Here is an 18,154-nt window from a genome sequence, read left to right as displayed (position 1 = left end):
ATGTCGTTCCAGTTTGGAGTGTAAACATTTCCCAGCACCACTAATTTGCCTTTCAACGTCCCATAACTATCATATATCCAGCTCCCTGATCCGATACCACCTTCCCCATCTGAAATCGAATGCTACCAAACCCCCCGCCTTGCTATCAAAGCCCGAATGGAATACATGACTCACTCATCCCTTCCAAAGCTTAACTGGTCTCTCACCCTCAGATGGGTGTCCTGCAAAAGGCCACATCAGCCCTCAAATGAGAAAAAAATTCTTGATGACTTCACTGCCCCCCCCCCCCCAAACCCGCATATTCCACATGACCAACCTCACTCCCCTCCCTCTGCCAACAAATAACCAAAACCCAAACCCATTAACATCCCCATCCTCCATTTTGGGCTACAAACTACCCGGATTCCTTCCTTAATTCGTATCCATAACACCCTCACGCCCCCCCCCCCCCCCCCCCCAGCCCCCTTTCCACTTCCATACAGAATCATAAATTTCAATTAAACATATCAATATAAGAAGAAAAACGATACAACATCCCCAAACAGTTCCATCCCAACCCCCATCAAAGTCCCATTCAAACCCCCTTAGTTCAGTCCAAGTCCCTGTGCTTTAACAAAAGCCTCCACTTCCTCTGCAGACTCAAATGAGCCCTGGAATTATGGCGTGACTCTCAGTCCTGCCAGATGCTCCACACCAAAACGTACACCACTCTTATACAGTGCTGACTTCACCCTGTTGAAGGCCGTACCCCTCTCCGCCAACTGTGCTCCAATGTCTTGGTATATACAAATACTGCTGCCTTCCCACCGCACCTCTCGATTTTCTTTGGCCTATTTCAGGACCCCCTCCTTCATCCGATAGCTATAAAAGCACACTGTCACTGCTTGTGGTGGCTTGTTTGTCCGTGGTTTCACCAGGAGCACTGTGATCCCTGTGCGGCTTAAGGGAGGGAGGGTGTGTGGGGAATCCTACTCTCCCCCCTTTCTCCTCCCCCCCCCCCCCCCCCCCCCCCCTCCCAACAACTTTGCTAACATTGCAGCAAAGTATTCAGTCAGCTTCGGGCCCTCCATCCCCTCTGGCAACCCCACGATCCTGAGGTTTGAGTCATTCTGCAAGTCCTCGACCTTAGTCCTCAGGCCTTTGTTCCTGTCCTCCACCATCAGCAGCTCCACTTCCCATGAGGCTATCTGGTTGCTGTGTTATGCCATGGTCTCCTCTATGGTCTGTGATGTCCCCCATCATCACTGCTCTATAGTTTATGCAGCTCTTTGTAATTTCCTGTAAATTGTCTCTGTCATATTTACCATGAGATTGTGGCCATTGTGAATACACTCTGTAATGTAATGGTAGAATTGCAGGTTGCTATTCAATTACACAATATAATGATGGTATAATTTTTATTGTGAAATATAATTGCTCACATTTATACTGAGTGTGTTTGTATCTCCAGTGAGCAGTGCATAGAAGCCTATGAGTTACTGCTGGCCCTGGCTGAGAGTGAACAAGGACTCATTCTGGGTCAGTTCAGGGCTGCAGGTGTTGGATCAGTTGGTGGGTAACAAAGTATTCATGTTCAATTTCTATCTATCTTTCTATCATATAGAATATATTAAAAGTTTTGCATGCAGTACTGTACACACTTCCAGGGCATATGAGCTTCCCTTGGCATGATATTTATGTCACGTATTCATGTATTGTATATCAAAACTATATGGTAATATTGAGTCACAACCGTGTGCTTTAACCTATATGTTAATACAGATAACGCAGGATGTCTTTCATGCTTCCTAACACTAGGCTGCAATACAGTGTCTGTTGTTCCTAGTTCTGCCGATCATAGGTTTTAACTTGCTCCCCTACCAGATTTCCAACACATTCCCTTGCCTGCTATTTGGAGGTAACACCTGCCAGCAGGCAGCAAAAATGAACTCCAACCTGGGTCATTGCTTAGGTGTTCCATCCCTGTTGGTAATCGTTATCAAGCAACAAGCCCACCACCTCAGTATTTCCACCCCAGTGTTGCAATTCTTAACTACTTACACCCCCCCCCCCTCCCCCACCTGTCCACATACACACACACACAACCTCTAAACCATTTACCCGATGGCTTTTTTTTGTACTGCATTTTCAATCCTGAGCTAATAAACAATAAAGCAGTTAAATGCAAAGTAAATTACAGATCTTGGACAGCAAGAGAGATTAGGAAGCACTATGCCTCTAATAGAAGACAAGGGAGGTTCAGAGTGTAAGACATATATTTAAATGATTGAGTGCAGCATCCACTGTCCCAGGGCAGCACAGTGATACAGTGGTTAGCACTTTTGGTTCACAGCGCCAGGGACCCGGTTTCAATTCCGGTCTTGGGTCACTGTCTGTGGAGTTTGCATGTTCTCTTCATGTCAGTGTGGATTTGCTCCGAGTGCCCTGGTTTCCTCCCACAGTCCAAAGATGTGCAGGTTAGGTAGATTGGCTATGTTAAATTGCCTCTTGGTGTCCAGGATTGCGCAGGTTAGGTTATGAGGATAGGCTGGGGTGGATGTGGGAGTGGACATAGGACCTTTTTGGAAGGTCAGTGTAGACTTGATGGGTCGAATGGTCTCCTTCTGCACTAGCGATTCTATGATAAACTGTTGTACATGCTTCACACCATGAAAATACTGTTTCTTTACTGGTAAATTAGATCAAGTTCGGCTCCTTATGCTATCCAGATGGAATTATGGTGGACAAACTTTTTCCTTCCTTGACCATGGAGGGAAAGTGAGAAAATGGCAGGCAGGCATAGGCTGTTGGAAACTTGGGTGGTGCATGTAGAAGAAGAGAAAATATGATCGGTAGGAGGAAAAGAATGTTTGAGGCACCTGGTAATGAGAGCAAAGATGAGAGATGTGATGGACAGGGAAACATAAATATAGTTTCTATTTCGCTATCATTCAGAAACTATTTTTAGCTATTATGCTGGGGCTGGATTCTAAAAAGGCGTAAGAAAGTTTCCATTATCTAAAATGATAGCATGTAAATGATAGGGAGGCTTGGTGGTGGTGGTGGGGGGAGGGGGGGGGGGGGTGGGTGGGAGGGAGGAGGTTACATTTAAGCATTTAGAAAAACGCTCATTCATTCCTTTGCCACATTGACTATTTCAACACACTCGTGGTCAGTTTCCTACATTCCATCCTTTGTAGAATTGAGGTCATCCAAAATATTACTGAAATGAAATAACACTGAAATAAATAAATGGATGTCACCGAAGTCCCAGAGGACCATAGGATTCTCTCCCAGTTGAGAGAGAGAGAGAGAGAAAGCTGACTGGTGGTGATTTAACTTGAGGGCCACCATGCCTCGGGCCAGGGTCGAGGCTGAGAAGGCAGAGCCTTCATGGATAACTTCAGTCGGTAAGGCAATTGGACTCGTGCTGTTGGCTTAGCTCTGCATCAAGAACCAGCCATCCAGCCAACTGTGCTAAAAGGAGCAAGAATATTTAATTGCAGGTACATAGGGCCTTGGTGAGACCATACCTGGAGTGTTGTGTGCAATTTTGTTTCCTTAGATGGATATACTTGACACAGAGGGAGTGCAGTGAAGGTTCACCAGACTGATTATTGGGATGGCAGAATTGTCAAATGAGGAAAGATTGGGTCAACTAGACCTGTACTCATTGGATTAAGAAGAATGAGAGGAGATCTCATTGAAACATGTAAAAGTTTGACACAGCTGGGCAGACAAAAGGCAGGGAATATGTTTCTTCTGGCTGGGTGGGTTCTAGAACAAGGGGTCACAATCTCTGCATATGGAGTAGGCCCTTTAGGACTGAGATGAGGGGAAATTTCTTCACTTCCAGAATGCCTTGATCCACTACAATTTGCATACCGCCAGAACCGGTCCACAGCAGATGCTATTTCACTCGCCCAACGCTCAGCCTTAAAAGTATTTCGACAACAAGGACTCCTATGTCAGACTCTTATTCATTGACTACAGCTCTGCCTTCAACATCATAATCCCAGCCAAGCTCATATCCAAACTCCAAAACCTAGAACTTGACTCCTTCCTCTGCAACAGGATCCTGGACTTGCTGACCCACAGACCACAATCAGTCAGGATAAACAACGACAGGGCAGCATGGTGGCGCAGTGGGCAGCATTATTTAAATGGCAAAATATTAAAATATGCTGCTGTGCAGAGACCTGGGTGTGCTAGTGCATGAGTCGCAAGAAGTTGGTTTATAGGTGCAACAGGTGATTAAGACGACAAATGGAATTTTGTCCTTCATTGCCAGAGGGATGGAGTTTAAGACTAGGAAGGTTATGCTGCAATTGTATAAGGTGTTAGTGAGGCCACACCTGGAGTATTGTGTTCAGTTTTGGTCTCCTTACCTGAGAAAGGACGTACTGGCGCTGGAGGGTGTGCAGAGGAGATTCACGAGGTTAATCCCAGAGCTGAAGGGGTTGGATTATGAGGAGAGGTTGAGTAGACTGCGACTGTACTCGTTGGAATTCAGAAAGATGAGGGGGGGATCTTATAGAAACATTTAAAATTATGAAGGGAATAGATAGGATAGATGTTGTTTCCACTGGTGGGCGAAAGCAGAACTAGAGGGCATAGCCTCAAAATACTGGGGAGTAGATTTAGGACTGAGTTTAGGAGGAACTTCTTCACCCAAAGGGTTGTGTATCTATGGAATTCCTTGCCCAGTGAAGCAGTTGAGGCTCCTTCATTAAATGATTTCAAGATAAAGATAGATAGTTTTTTGAAGACTAAAGGGAATTAAGGGTTATGGTGTTCGGGCCGGAAACTGGAGCTGAGTTCACAAAAGATCAGCCATGATCTCATTGAATGGCGGAGCAGGCTCGAGGGACCAGATGGCCTACTCCTGCTCCTAATTCTTATGTTCTTCTGTTCACTGCAGCCTCACGGCGCCGAGGTCCCAGGTTCGATCCCGGCTCTGGGTCACTGTCCGTGTGGAGTTTGTACATTCTCCCCGTGCAAAGATGTGCAGGGTAGGTGGATTGGCCACGTTAAATTGCACCTTAATTGGAAAAATGAATTGGGTACTCTAAATTTATAAAAAATATTTTTTTAAAAAGGATAAACAATGACACCTCCTCCATGATAGTCCTCAATACCGGAGCCCCGCAAGGCTGCGTACTTAGCCCCCTGCTATACTTATATACACAACTGTGTGGCAAAATTCGACTCCAACTCCACAGTGGGTCGGATCTCAAACAACAGTGTGTACAGGAGGGAGATAGAGAACCTAGCGTCATGGTGCAACAACAACTCTCCCTCAGTGTCAGCAAAACTAAGGAGCTGGTCAGTATCAGCTGGACCTTGATGAGGTGCTGCGGAGCATGACCCAGTTGCAGGTGGGCATTGCCAGGACGCTACAAAGCACGTCCCAGTCACTGAGGAGCGTCGCCGAGGGTGTAGACACTGCAGGGGAGCCGCCATGGCTGGCAGAGCCAGATAACACAGGGCTCAATCCAGCTGCCCCTCCGCCTCGAGGTGAACCCCAGGGCCCTATGGGCACCGACCAGCCGGAGGGGGCACTGGGTGTCAACCCAGAGCCACCCTATTGATTGGCGATGGCGCCCACCAGTTCTCCCAAAACCCACCACCCTGACAACGGCGCTTCTCGGAGTCAGCACCTGGGACAGGGTGGCACGTGAGGCATGTGCCAGCACAAATGGCCGGGTGCCTTCCAGCTCCAGAGGACGCTCGCCAGGGGCACCAAACACCAAAGGACACAATAGGCATCAGGCTGCCTCCACCTCTGAGGTGCATTCTGGGGACACACCTTGGTGCAGTGATAGAGCAGAGAACGCTAAGCAGGTCAAGGATCACTGAGTGGGCGCTGCGGGGGAGGATCGTAGTAGGCGAAGGTGCATTCTCTCTCTCTTTCCCCCTCCCCCTCCCCCTGCAGCACACCATGTGCAGGTGATGGGTGTGAGTGAGCACTCAGCAGACAATCAGGTGTCAGACTATGCCATAGATTGAGTACTATCTGCAGGTTATCATCACCCCCTTGCCCTCTATAGTGATCCCATTGACAGTGCCGACACAGTCACATAACCCTGGAGTGCAGTTACACAGGGAAATGACAGACCAGAGCGCATCTTATGTGAAGAGGAAGAGGGCCTCCCTCGCCCTCCAGGCTTGTCGGGCCCTCGCTGCTGCCACCTGTACTCAATCCACTGGCTGGTCCTGCCAGTCCTCCCGGACTCATCTTCCAGCCCCTCCTGGTCTGGCACCTCCTCGGTGGTGGCCACTTGTTCTTCCTCTTCCACATCGGCCCACTGCTGTGCCAGGTTGTGGAGGACACAGCAGACCACCCACAAAGTGCTCGACCCTTTGCAGAATGTACTGGAGAACACCACCAGAGCGGTCGAAGTATCGGAACCTTGAGGAGGCCAATGCACGGCTCAATTACAACCCGGATGGACGCATGGGCCTCGTTGTATCGGGCCTCCGCAACGATCACTGGCCTTGGTATTGGCGTCATTAGCCAGGTCCTCAGCGGGTACCTCTTATCCCCCCAGAGCCCACCGGCGATCCTGGGATGGGTCCTCGAAGAAGCCGGAGAAATCCGACCGCCCAGGATATATCTGCTGTGCTCACTCCCTTGGGAGCGTGCACACATGGGCATGATCTTCATATGGTAGTTGCACACAAGCTGGATTTGGAACCGCTTCCTGTTGATGTAGGACATTCCCAGACGGCCTGTTGAGCGTGCCACCTGTTAGGCCCTGAACCTGAGGCATCCCATTGATGGCAGAGAATCCTGCTGCCTGGACATCTTGTTGGGCCTTGTCCAGATTAAAGTTTATTAAGTTAGCTGCCCAGGCAAACAGGGCATCCATGACTTCATGGATGCACTGTGGGCTGTAGTTGTAAGATGCCACGCAAGTCCCTGCTTGAGCTCTGGAATGATTCTTAGGCGAAGAGAATAATATATGGTGGCCACATTAGTTCCAGCATGGAAGCACCTGAGGTTACAGCTTTCCATCTAGATAGTATTTGTTACTGATACCAGAGGGCAGTTGATCTTTGAGGTGAATAGTCTGGCAGGTAGGTTGGAGGTATACAGGGGCTTTTGCACAGATTTGCTTGACCCTAGTCTAAATTTTTAAGATGTGTGTTTCAGATTTCCCACTCGACAGTTTCAGTCATATCATCATGAAGCAACTGCAGAATTGTGATGAAATTTGCAGGACATCCAAATTGTTGGAGCATAATCCACAGGGGCCTTATGATTTACTGAGTCAGATGCACGGATCAGTTCAATGAGTGCAGTCAGGAATTCCTTGGTGGTGTTCTTGATATTTTTCTTGGACAAAGACCATGTTGGGGGAGGTTCCTCTGATTGGACTAAAGCCACTATGTTTCTGAGGATTTACTCAGCAACAGGAAATTGGATTTTCCCTGCTTTGGACGAGGAAAACACCTTGGTAGTTTCTACAGCATGACATGTCTTCCTTGTTGAATTCCTGGGGGTGGGCTGCAGGAGAAAGCTTTTTCTCTTTTATTCTCCGTCTTACAGACAGGAGAGAGATGGGTAAACTGTTTTCTTTCCTCATCAAATGTCCAAAAGCAAAAAGTGGTTTGTATTGTTTTTAAAGTATGCTATGGCGTGTTTTCCCAAATCCTCATTTTGTATGATTCAATTTACGAATAACTCAGAGCAAACTAGAGTTATGATTAGCTCAGATGGTTCGTTCATTTATCATTGAAAACCAACGTGTTGGCGGAGGCGGGGGGGGGGGGGGGGGAGAGAGAGAAAAAGGGAGAGAGAAGTGTTCGCAACTTCCTGCTCCACAACACACATGCGCATAAAGGGGGTACAAAGTGTTGCAATTATGGGTATTAACAGTACAAGAACCACAAATGAAGATTAGTTCACTTGATTTCCAGAGTCAGAGTCCAGTGAGGAGTTCTTCTGCGTAGGAGCTTGAGCTCAGCTGGTTGAAGACTGGAGTTGTAGAGTTTTCTTCAACACTTGATGTTCATACCACAAGATGAAATTGGTATACAGAGACTGGATCAGGTCTGCAGGGAATGGTAGAAAATCTTCCAGCAGAGACGGGCTATGAGGAGCAGGCTGTTGTGTGTGGAGTTCTACTTCTTGGTGTTTACTGGTTGGATGTTAAATAGCACTCTGCCTGTGAGGCCAAAGATGTGATGTTAAAACTCTCCAAAAGGCCAGAAGGTTGGATCATGTGACATTGCTCATTAATGGGTTAATTGCAGCTTAATCAGTTTCTGTGCTTCTGGCCGGAATTCCATTTTCCCCTTTGGAGCGATTTGAGGTGGCTATTATCATCTCTTCTGATATAACAAATTTTGATCTCTCTCTTTTGTGGTAGTTCAGGTTAGAGAGCCAGTTTGTCTGCATTTCCTCTGCTTTTGTTGATTGCAAGGTTTCTGTACAATGAGGTTTGAGATTCCACCAGCTGAGGGAGAAATTATTTTATTCCTATAACATCTTTCAGAACAAAGGGCCAATCGAGTGGTACTGTGGCTTGTATTGGCGATCTTTCTTTGGTTTGTCATTTTAAAAGTAGCAAAATAATCAAGTTTTGGATTTCTTTTCATGTAAGATTGACCTACGGTAGGATGAGTGCATATTGTTTTCATCTAAGCAAAGGTCCACCAGCTTTGAAGACCTTAGCTGGAATACCATTGGAACTATAGACCTTTTTGTTTTTTAATCTATTTGAGTGTGTGTAAGCATCTTTCAATGGATGGTGGTTCATCCACGTAGTCTACAAAGGGGTACTGAGGGAACAGCCTGGAGGGTGTTAGCCACCATTATGGATTCAGGATTGAGTTGTTCAAAATGTTCTTTCCAATATTGATGCCATTATCATCGTTAAAGAAGAGAAACCATCCTGTGAATGAAGAGGACTTTGTTCATTTGACCTCAGTCTAGCGATAGCCCTGGTGACTTCAAATAAAACTGTATGTCACGATGATGGCATAAATTGTGATCTCTCTCTTTCCACCACATGTCCTTTATATTCTGAATTTGTCTTTCAGTATAAAGTTGAGCTTTTGGAATGCTGCCTCCTTGAGTGTGACTTTAGATTGTTCTGCCAGGCAGTTAAGTCTCCTGCTTTTTGTTCCAGGAAGTTTGTGTTTGAGTATCATTTTTACCGAACTTGGACTTCCGGTTGCGGCTATGCGGAGCTAAGCCGCACGTTCGGCAGCTCCCGCTACTTAAGGACTTTTGGGCTGATTTGAGGGCCCCAAACGGCGCTGTCACGACGAATCCCGGAGGGGGAAGGTGTCTAGAGGAGCATTCCCCATAAGTTATGGTACTCACCCGGAGTGGGGCAAAGGAAAAAGCTGCAGCAGCTCCCTAAAAAAAGCGGGGGAAGAAGGACAAAATGGCGGCCGGCGGAACACCTGAGAACTGGTGGAAGTGGGCGCAGGAGCAGCAGGCCTCTCTTCTGCGCTGTTTTGCGGAGCTGAAGGCTGAGTTGCTGGACTCCCTGAATGCGACTACCAACAGGCTGCTTGGGACCCAGGCGGCCCAGGAGGCGCCCATTCGGGAGTTGCAGCAGCAGGCCGCTGAGCGGGAGGAAGAGGCCGTGGTCCTCGTGGGGAAAGTGGAGTTGCACGAGGCACTTCACAAAAAGTGGCAAGACCGCTTGGAGGAGCTGGACGTTCGCACGAGGCGAAAGAATTTGAGGATCCTGGGCCTGGCGGAGGGGCTGGAGGGGTCGGATCTCCCGTCGTACGTGACCACGATGTTGAGCTTGTTGATGGGAGCGGGGTCCTTCCATTTGCCCCTGGAGCTTGAGGGAGCTCATAGAGTGCTGGCCAGGAGGCCTAAGGCAAATGAACCCCCGCGGGCGGTGCTGGTGCGGTTCCATTGATTTAGTGACCGGGAGTGTGTGCTGCGCTGGGCCAAGAAAGAGAGGAGCAGCAAGTGGGAGAATTCAGTAGTGCGAATCTACCAGGACTGGTGTGCGGAGGTGGCAAAGCGGCGGGTCGGGTTCAACCGGACGAAGGCGGTGCTGCATGGCAAGCAGGTCAGATTTGGAATACTGCAGCCTGCGCGTCTGTGGGTGACATATAAGGACTGGCACCACTACTTCGAGTCCCCGGAGGAGGCGTGGGCCTTTGTACAGGCGGAGAAGCTGGACTCGAACTAGGGTCTGGGGACACATTATGGCCGTTGCTGTTTTCGCTGTTGCTGTTCTTCAATTTTGACACGTGTTTTTTTAATGCTGGTTTTCTTTTTGCTCTGTTTCCGGGTGGGTTTGTCTGTTGGGTATGTATGTGGGGAACGTTGGGGGTATGTGTTTTATATGTTCTCTTCTGTACGGGGCTGGGGGTTGGGTGAAACTGGATTTTGGGGAGCTGCGTCAGAAGGGTGGGGTGTGGCAGTGTGAAAGCGCGGGCTTTCCTCTGGTTTCCCGCGCTGCGGGGCAGGGGGGCTGGAGCTGGAGGTGGGGGCGTGGCCTCTACTGGTTTTCTTTCCCGCTGGCGGTGCCAAGGAGGTGTGGCAAGAGGGGGATGACCCCATGCCGGGAGGGGATGGGTTTTGGCGGGAGCTGCCGGGGTCAGCAGAAGTCAGCTGACTCACGGAAGTACCATGGAGGGTGCGTCACGGCTAGGAGGGGTCCTAGCCTTGGTGGGGGGGGGAATACCGGGTTGATGCTGGAATGGCCAGGAAGGAGCTGGTGTGGGCCGGGGGGGGTAGAGGAGAGGCCATGGGGAACTGGTCAGGCGGGGCGAGCTGGCCTGGGGCGAGCAGTCGATAAGCTATGGCTAGCCGGCGGGGGAGAGGGGCGGGTTGCCCTCTGATCCGGCTGATTACCTGGAACGTGAGGGGGCTGAATGGGCCGGTTAAGAGAACTAGGGTATTTTCTCATCTGAAGGGGCTGAAGGCGGACGTGGCTATGCTCCAGGAGACCCCCTTGAAGGTGGCGGACCAGGTTCGTCTGAGGAAGGGGTGGGTGGGGCAGGTTTTTCACTCAGGATTGGACGTGAAGAACCGGGGGGTGGCGATTCTGGTGGGGAAGAGGGTGGCGTTCGAGGCGGCTGAGGTGGTGTCGGACAAGGAGGGCAGATATATTATGGTGAAGGGTAGGCTGCAGGGAGAGAAGATGTGGCTGGTTAATGTATATGCCCCGAATTGGGATGATGCTGGCTTCATGAGGAACTTGTTGGGCCGCATTCCGGACCTGGAGGCAGGGGGCCTGATCATGGGGGGAGACTTTAACACAGTGCTGGATCCCCCACTGGACCGGTCCAGTTCAAGGACGGGTAGGAGACCGGCGGCGGCCAAAGTGCTGAGGGGGTTTATGGACCAGATGGGAGGGGTGGATCCCAGGAGGTTTGGGAGGCCGAGAGCGCGGGAGTATTCCTTTTTCTCCCATGTCCATAGCGTCTATTCCTGAATTGATTTTTTCGTCCTGAGGAGGGGATTGATCCCGAAGGTGCAGGATGCTGAGTATTCGGCCATAGCGATTTCAGACCATGCTCTGCACTGGGTTGATCTGGAGATGGGGGAGGCGCGGGACCAGCGCCCGCTCTGGCGCCTGGATGTCGGGATGCTGGCTGATGAGGAGGTGTGTAGGAGGGTCCGGGGCAGTATTGAGGGGTATCTTGATACCAACGACACGGGGGAGGTCCGGGTGGGGATGGTCTGGGAGGCTCTGAAAGCAGTGATTCGGGGGGGAGCTGATCTCCATCCGGGCCCACAGGGAAAGGAGAGAGGAAGGAGAGGGAGGGACTGGTGGGAGAGCTCCTGGATGTGGACAGGAGATACGCGGAGGCACCGGAGGAGGGGTTGCTGTGGGAACGGCGTAGTTTGCAGGCCAAATTTGACTTGTTGACCACCAGAAAGGCGGAAACACAGTGGAGCAGGGCGTGGTATATGAGTATGGGGAGAAGGTGAGCAGGATGTTGGCGCATCAGCTCCGCAGGCAAGATGCGGCTAGGGAAATTGGTGGAGTGACGGATAGGGGTGGGAATGTAGTGCAGAAGGGGACAGAAGTAAATGGGGTCTTTAGGGACTTCTACGAGGAACTGTACCGGTCGGAACCTCCGATGGGGAGAGGGGGGATGGAGAGCTTCATGAACAGGCTATGTTTCCCAAGGGTTCAAGAGGAGCTGGTAGAGAGGCTGGGGGCGCCGATAGAGTTGGAGGAGCTAGCCAGGGGGATTGGACAAATGCAGTCAGGTAAGGCGCCGGGGCCGGACGGGTTTCCGGTGGAATTTTATAAAAAGTATGCGGATCTGGTGGGCCCCCTGTTCGTGCGAGCCTTCAATGAGGCATGGGAGGGGGGGGGGGGGGGGGGGGGGGGGGGCTTTGCCCCTGACGATGTCGCGGGCACTGATCTCTCTGATCCTGAAGCGGGATAAGGACCCCTTGCAGTGTGGATCATACAGGCCTATCTAGCTCCTCAATGTTGACGCTAAGTTGCTGGCGAAGATCCTGGCCACCAGGATAGAGGACTGTGTGCCAGGGGTGATACACGAGGATCAGACAGGAGTTGTCAAGGGACGGCAGCTCAACATGAATGTGCGGAGACTGCTAAAAGTTATTATGATGCCGGCAGTGGAGGGGGAGGCGGAGATAGTGGTGGCGCTGGATGCGGAGAAAGTGTTTGATAGAGTTGAGTGGGGGTACCTGTGGGAGGTGCTGGAGCGGTTCGGATTCGGGGAGGGATTCATCAAATGCGTGAGGCTGCTCTACGCAGCTCCGATGGCAAGTGTAGTTACCAATGGAAGGAGATCGGAGTACTTTAGGATCTACCGTGGAACCAGGCAGGGGTGCCCCCTGTCCCCCTTGCTCTTTGCACTGGCGATTGAACCTTTGGCTATGGCGTTGAGGGAGTCAGGGAGATGGAGGGGTCTGGTGCGGGGTGGGGAGGAACATCGGGTATAGCTGTATACGGACGACCTGCTGTTGTTTGTGGCGGATCCAGAAGGGAGAATGCCGGGGGTGATGGAGCTGTTAGCGGAATTTGGGGGCTTCTCGGGCTATAATTTAAATTTGGGCAAGAGCGAGGTATTTGTAGTACACCCGGGTGATCAGGAGGAGGGAATTGGGAGACTCCCGTTTAAGAGGGCAGTGAAGAGTTTCAGATACCTGGGGGTGCAGGTGGCCAGGAGCTGGGGGACTCTCCATAAGCTTAATTTTACCAGGCTGGTGGAGCAAATGGAGGAGGAATTTAAAAGGTGGGACATTATGCCGCTATCGTTGGCGGGTAGAGTGCAGTCCGTCAAAATGACGGTTCTCCCAAGGTTCTTGTTCCTTTTTCAGTGTTTGCCCATCTTTATCCCTCGGGCCTTTTTTAGAAGGGTGACTAGCAGCATCATGAGCTTTGTTTGGGCGCATGGGACCCCGAGGGTGAAGAGGGTCTTCTTAGAGCGGGGTAGAGATGGGGGGGGGGGCTGGCGTTACCCAATCTCTCGGGGTATTATTGGGCAGCCAATGTGTCGATGGTGCGCAAGTCGGTAATGGAGGGGGAGGGGGCAGCATGGAAACGGATGGAGAGGGCGTCCTGTGGAGATACAAGCCTGGGGGCCCTGGTGACGGCACCGTGGCCGCTCCCTCCTACGAGGTATACCACGAGTCCGGTGGTGGCGGCTACCCTCACGATTTGGGGGCAGTGGAGGCGACAAAGGGGAGAAGTGGGGGGCTCGATGGAAGCTCCGTTAAGGGGGAACCATAGGTTCGTCCTGGGGAACATTGATGGGGGATTTCAGGGTTGGCACAGAGCGGGCATCAGACAGCTGAGGGACCTGTTTATTGATGGGAGGTTTGCGAGCCTGGGGGAGTTGGAGGAGAAATTTGGGCTCCCCCCGGGAAACATGTTCAGGTATCTGCAGGTTAACGCATTTGCTAGACGGCAGGTGGAGGGATTCCTTTCGCTTCCCGCGAGGGCGGTGAGTGACAGGGTGCTTTTGGGGGTCTGGGTCGGAGAGGGGAAGATATCTGATATCTACAAAGTTATGCAGGAGGCAGAGGAGGCGTCAGTAGAGGAGCTGAAAGCTAAGTGGGAGGGGGAACTGGGGGTAACTGATCGAAGACGGGACATGGGCTGATGCCCTGGAGAGGGTTAATTCTTCCTCCTCGTGTGCGCGTCTTAGCCTCATCCAATTCAAGGGGCTGCACCGGGCCCACATGACTGGGACGAGGATGAGTAGGTTCTTTGGGGGTGAAGACAGGTGTGTCAGGTGCTCGGGGAGTCCAGAGAACCATGCCCATATGTTCTGGGCATGCCCGGCACTGGAGGAGTTCTGGAAGGGGGTGGCGAGGACGGTGTCGAGGGTGGTGGGATCCAGGGTCAAGCTAGGATGGGGACTCACGATTTTTGTGGTTGGGGGTGGAGCCGGGAGTGCAGGAGGCGAAAGAGGCCGGTGTGCTGGCCTTTGCGTCCCTAGTAGCCCGGCGAAGGATCTTGCTACAATGGAAGGATGCGAGGCCCCCAAGCGTGGAGACCTGGAGCAATGACATGGCTGGTTTCATTAAGGTAGAGAAGGTCAAATTCGCCCTGAGTGGGTCGGTGCAAGGGTTCTTTAGACGGTGGAAACCTTTCCTCGACTTTCTGGCTCAACGATAGGGTACGGGGACAGTAGCAGCAGAAACCCGGTAGGGGGAGGGAAAAGGGGTGGGGGGGGGAAACGATGACTATGTTTGTTTATTTAATTTTAACTTATTTTTAAGTTCTTTTGTTGTTCATTGGGGTTGGGGGGGTGGGGGGATGTGATACAGGCGTTGATACAGTCTGGGGAGTGTTACAGTTATTATGGGTTATTTTGTTGCATTGCATTGTTTGTCGTTATGTTTTATATTTTCTGTAAAAAATTCCAATAAAAAATTATTTTTTTACCGAACTTGACTTGGTAATGACAATGCTTGAAGCCAGTTGTCTGGGAACAAGAGTCTAGAACGTCTGGCTTTATTTGATCCAGATGTTCTGAAAGTGAGCTGGCTCTGTGAAGATTTTCCAGATGGTTATGAGATTAATTTGGAATTCCTCTCTTTGGTCGGGCTGTTTTATGGCTGAGGCATTGATGATCATCTTCTTGCACTTTGTGCTGTTGTAGTGCGAGGTGGAGGTTTATCACCAACCAAGTTGATTTATTCAACAGGCATCAGTCCTCTCTGCATGTACGGAGTGATACTGATATCACTTAGACCTTTGACCCGATAAATGACATCCTCAAGTTGCCAATGCTTTGACCTAGAATGCCTTCATGTGGTTTTGTCCTTCTGGTGGAAGTGGGTGTTTGGACACCATTTGCATTGGGTTTTCCACTCCGTTTTTTTGAATGGTTTTAATCCAAATTTCGGAGTCACAATTAACTCTGTCATTAATTTCCATAGAAGGATGATTCTTTCCTTATTTTTGAATGGCAGAGAGGACATTTTCAAGGTCCGAATACAACCACTTCATCAAAACCGAGGCATATGTGCTGAATGATGACAGTGCACATTGATTTTGGCTGAGCTATAAGTGAAGTGTCATGAGTCTTCCCTTTATGCCGTTAGGGAGTACTTGAAATTAAGACTAGGGAGGTTATGCTGCAATTGTATAAGGTGTTAGTGAGGCCACACCTGGAGTATCGTGTTCAGTTCTAGTCTCCTTACTTGAGAAAGGACATATTGGCACTGGAGGATGTGCAGAGGAGATTCACTAGGTTAATCCCAGAGCTGAAGGGGTTGGATTCTGAGGAGAGGTTGAGTAGACTGCGACTGTACTCGTTGGAATTTAGAAGGATGAGGGGGGATCTTATAGAAACATTTAAAATTATGAAGGGAATAGATAGGATAGATGAGGGCAGGTTGTTTCCACTGGCGGGTGAAAGCAGAACTAGGGGGCATAGCCTCAAAATATGGGGAAGTCGATTTAGGACTGAGTTTAGGAGGAACTGCTTCACCCAAAGGATTGTGAATCTATGGAATTCCTTGCCCAGTGAAGCAGTTGAGGCTCCTTCATTAAATGTTTTTAAGGTAAAGATAGATAGTTTTTTGAAGAATAAAGGGATTAAGGGTTATGGTGTTCTGGCCGGAAAGTGGAGCTGAGTCCACAAAAGATCAGCCATGATCTCATTGAATGGCGGAACAAGCTCGAGGGGCCATATGGCCTACTCCTGCTCCTAGTTCTTATGTTCTTATGATTTTGGCTGAGCTATAAGTGAAGTGCCATGAGTCTTCCCTTTATGCCGTTAGGGAGTACTTGAAATGCATCCAAGATCCTATTCCGAATGACTAAACCAACTCCATGGAGATGGGAATCACTGTCATTCTTTCCTTTCCTCTAGGTGCATCCCCTTGCATGTCCCTTCAGCTGTTCCTCCCCAGAAAGGCAGGTCCTGTTGAGATCGGCGAGTCTTAATAGCTCATGTGATACATTTGCAGTTCTGCTTTCTGGATGTCACAATTGAAATTATCCATGTGTGTCCTAAATTTCCAAGTAGAAAAATGTAAAGTTTCCTTTCTTTGACTGAAATGATGGTGATTCTGCTGGGAGGTGTACCCTAACCAGGAAAAAGTGGGGCAGTCTATTTTTAAGGCGTCCTTTCCAGCCCCCTTCACATTTGGGGTGAACAGGAGGTTTACTGAAGAGGACTGTTCAGTATTAGGGGGAGATGGTGGCAGTAATGTCATTGGACTGGTAATCCAAAGATCCAAGCTAAATGTTCTGGTGACGAGGATTCAAATCCCACCACAGCAGCTGGTGGAATTTAAATTCAATTAATAATCTGGAATTGAATAGCTAGTCTCAGTCATGCTAACTATGGAATCATTACCTATTGTTGTGAACAAAAAAGTTGATTAATTAATCTCATTTAGGAAAGGAAATCTACCATCCTCACCTGGCCTGACCTACATGTGACTCCACTACCAAAACATTATGTTTGTCTTTTAACTGCCCTCTGAAATGGTGTGGTAAGCTTCTTGGTTCAAGGGAAATTAGGGATGGGCAACAAATGCTGGCCTTATCAGCAATGCTTACATTCCATGAAATATATTTTTTTTAAATGTTGCTGCCCAAGAACATCTCTGTCTGTCAGCAGGTCTGACGACCTTTACATCTATTGCCTGTGTAAAGTTCCTTGACTAGAACTCCAGGTTCACAGCCCTGTCCCTGACCCTAGTCCTCTATTGCCACAGGGCTTGGCAGATGGACTGTGGTTGAAGCCTGTGCATGGCTTTATTTAATCTGGGGGACCTTCAGGTCCTATCATGGTAGTAAGGGAGAGTATAAAATTGGAGATGTTGCATTTCCTTCACTTTAATAGGAAGGATAGGAGATATTGGGAGTGCCGGAGCAGTGGACTACAGTGGTAGGGAATGACATGAGGCTTTGAAATGCAAATTTGGAGAGGAGGGTTTAGAGATGGCAAAAAGTGATCCATTGAATATTGAGACTGGTTGAACAGAAGGTGAGAACAAGGAGTTCCAAGCTCCTTGGGGCTGGGACAACAGAAGCACAGGCTATGAAAGAGAAGCCCCAAGCTATGAGGGGAATATTTGGTTGGGAAGATAGCATAAGCAGAACAGATGCAACAGACAAAGTTGGAAAATGGAAAGTGTACTTGCAGGAAGTGGGGTGGGTGAGGGTGTGGTTTTTGTTGATGTCATGTCTATCTTTAATTTTGTTGCCTAATGATGTTTAACTTTTTAAGTTTCCCTCTACCTTTTTTTTTGGGAGAGGTAAGGAAGCTGAAATTCCATTACTCATGGAATTACTCATTTGTCATGTTCTTGCTGAAATAGTTGACGGGACCAGTCACCCCAAATATTGCAGAAGATCTTGATGTTTTGGCATGTATCAGACCAGTTAAGTTCAGTGCCCTGTTTCTGTGCTGTAAATGTATGTAATTCTCTACATTGTGTTATGGCCGCAGAAGATGTTCTTTGCTGAGCAATCCAAATTGGACAGGGAAACTTGTCTTACTGATTACCTTTTTTTTGTGTTCTGAAAATGAGGAGAAGCCTATAGACCCCTAGAAGCATGCAACTCCAGTAGCACTTTGGAACTTTTAAAAACTAAAAGATTCATTGACAAGAAAAGAAAGCTTAAGCATGCATGATTAAAGTTACACGGTTAGAACAATCTTACAAAACCTTCCCAAAATAACCCACTTAGTCAGAACACACAAGTTAGACGTCTTCTTGCCAAAACTCTTTTAT

At 49.3% G+C, this 18,154-nt stretch overlaps 1 protein-coding gene across 1 annotated transcript in view; it reads left to right on the top strand.

Annotated features, from left to right (window-relative positions):
- Nucleotides 1-18,154, top strand: part of LOC119970453 (colorectal mutant cancer protein-like) — a 306,036-nt gene that overhangs the window by 230,250 nt on the left and 57,632 nt on the right. Inside the window, 1 exon segment of the mRNA XM_038805079.1 lies at nt 1,451-1,551. Coding sequence (XP_038661007.1) covers nt 1,451-1,551 — 101 coding nt within the window.

Source organism: Scyliorhinus canicula, chromosome 8 (genome assembly GCF_902713615.1).
Source record: "Scyliorhinus canicula chromosome 8, sScyCan1.1, whole genome shotgun sequence".
NCBI classification, from domain to species: Eukaryota; Metazoa; Chordata; class Chondrichthyes; order Carcharhiniformes; family Scyliorhinidae; genus Scyliorhinus; species Scyliorhinus canicula.
This window is presented reverse-complemented; position numbering and strand designations above follow the sequence as displayed.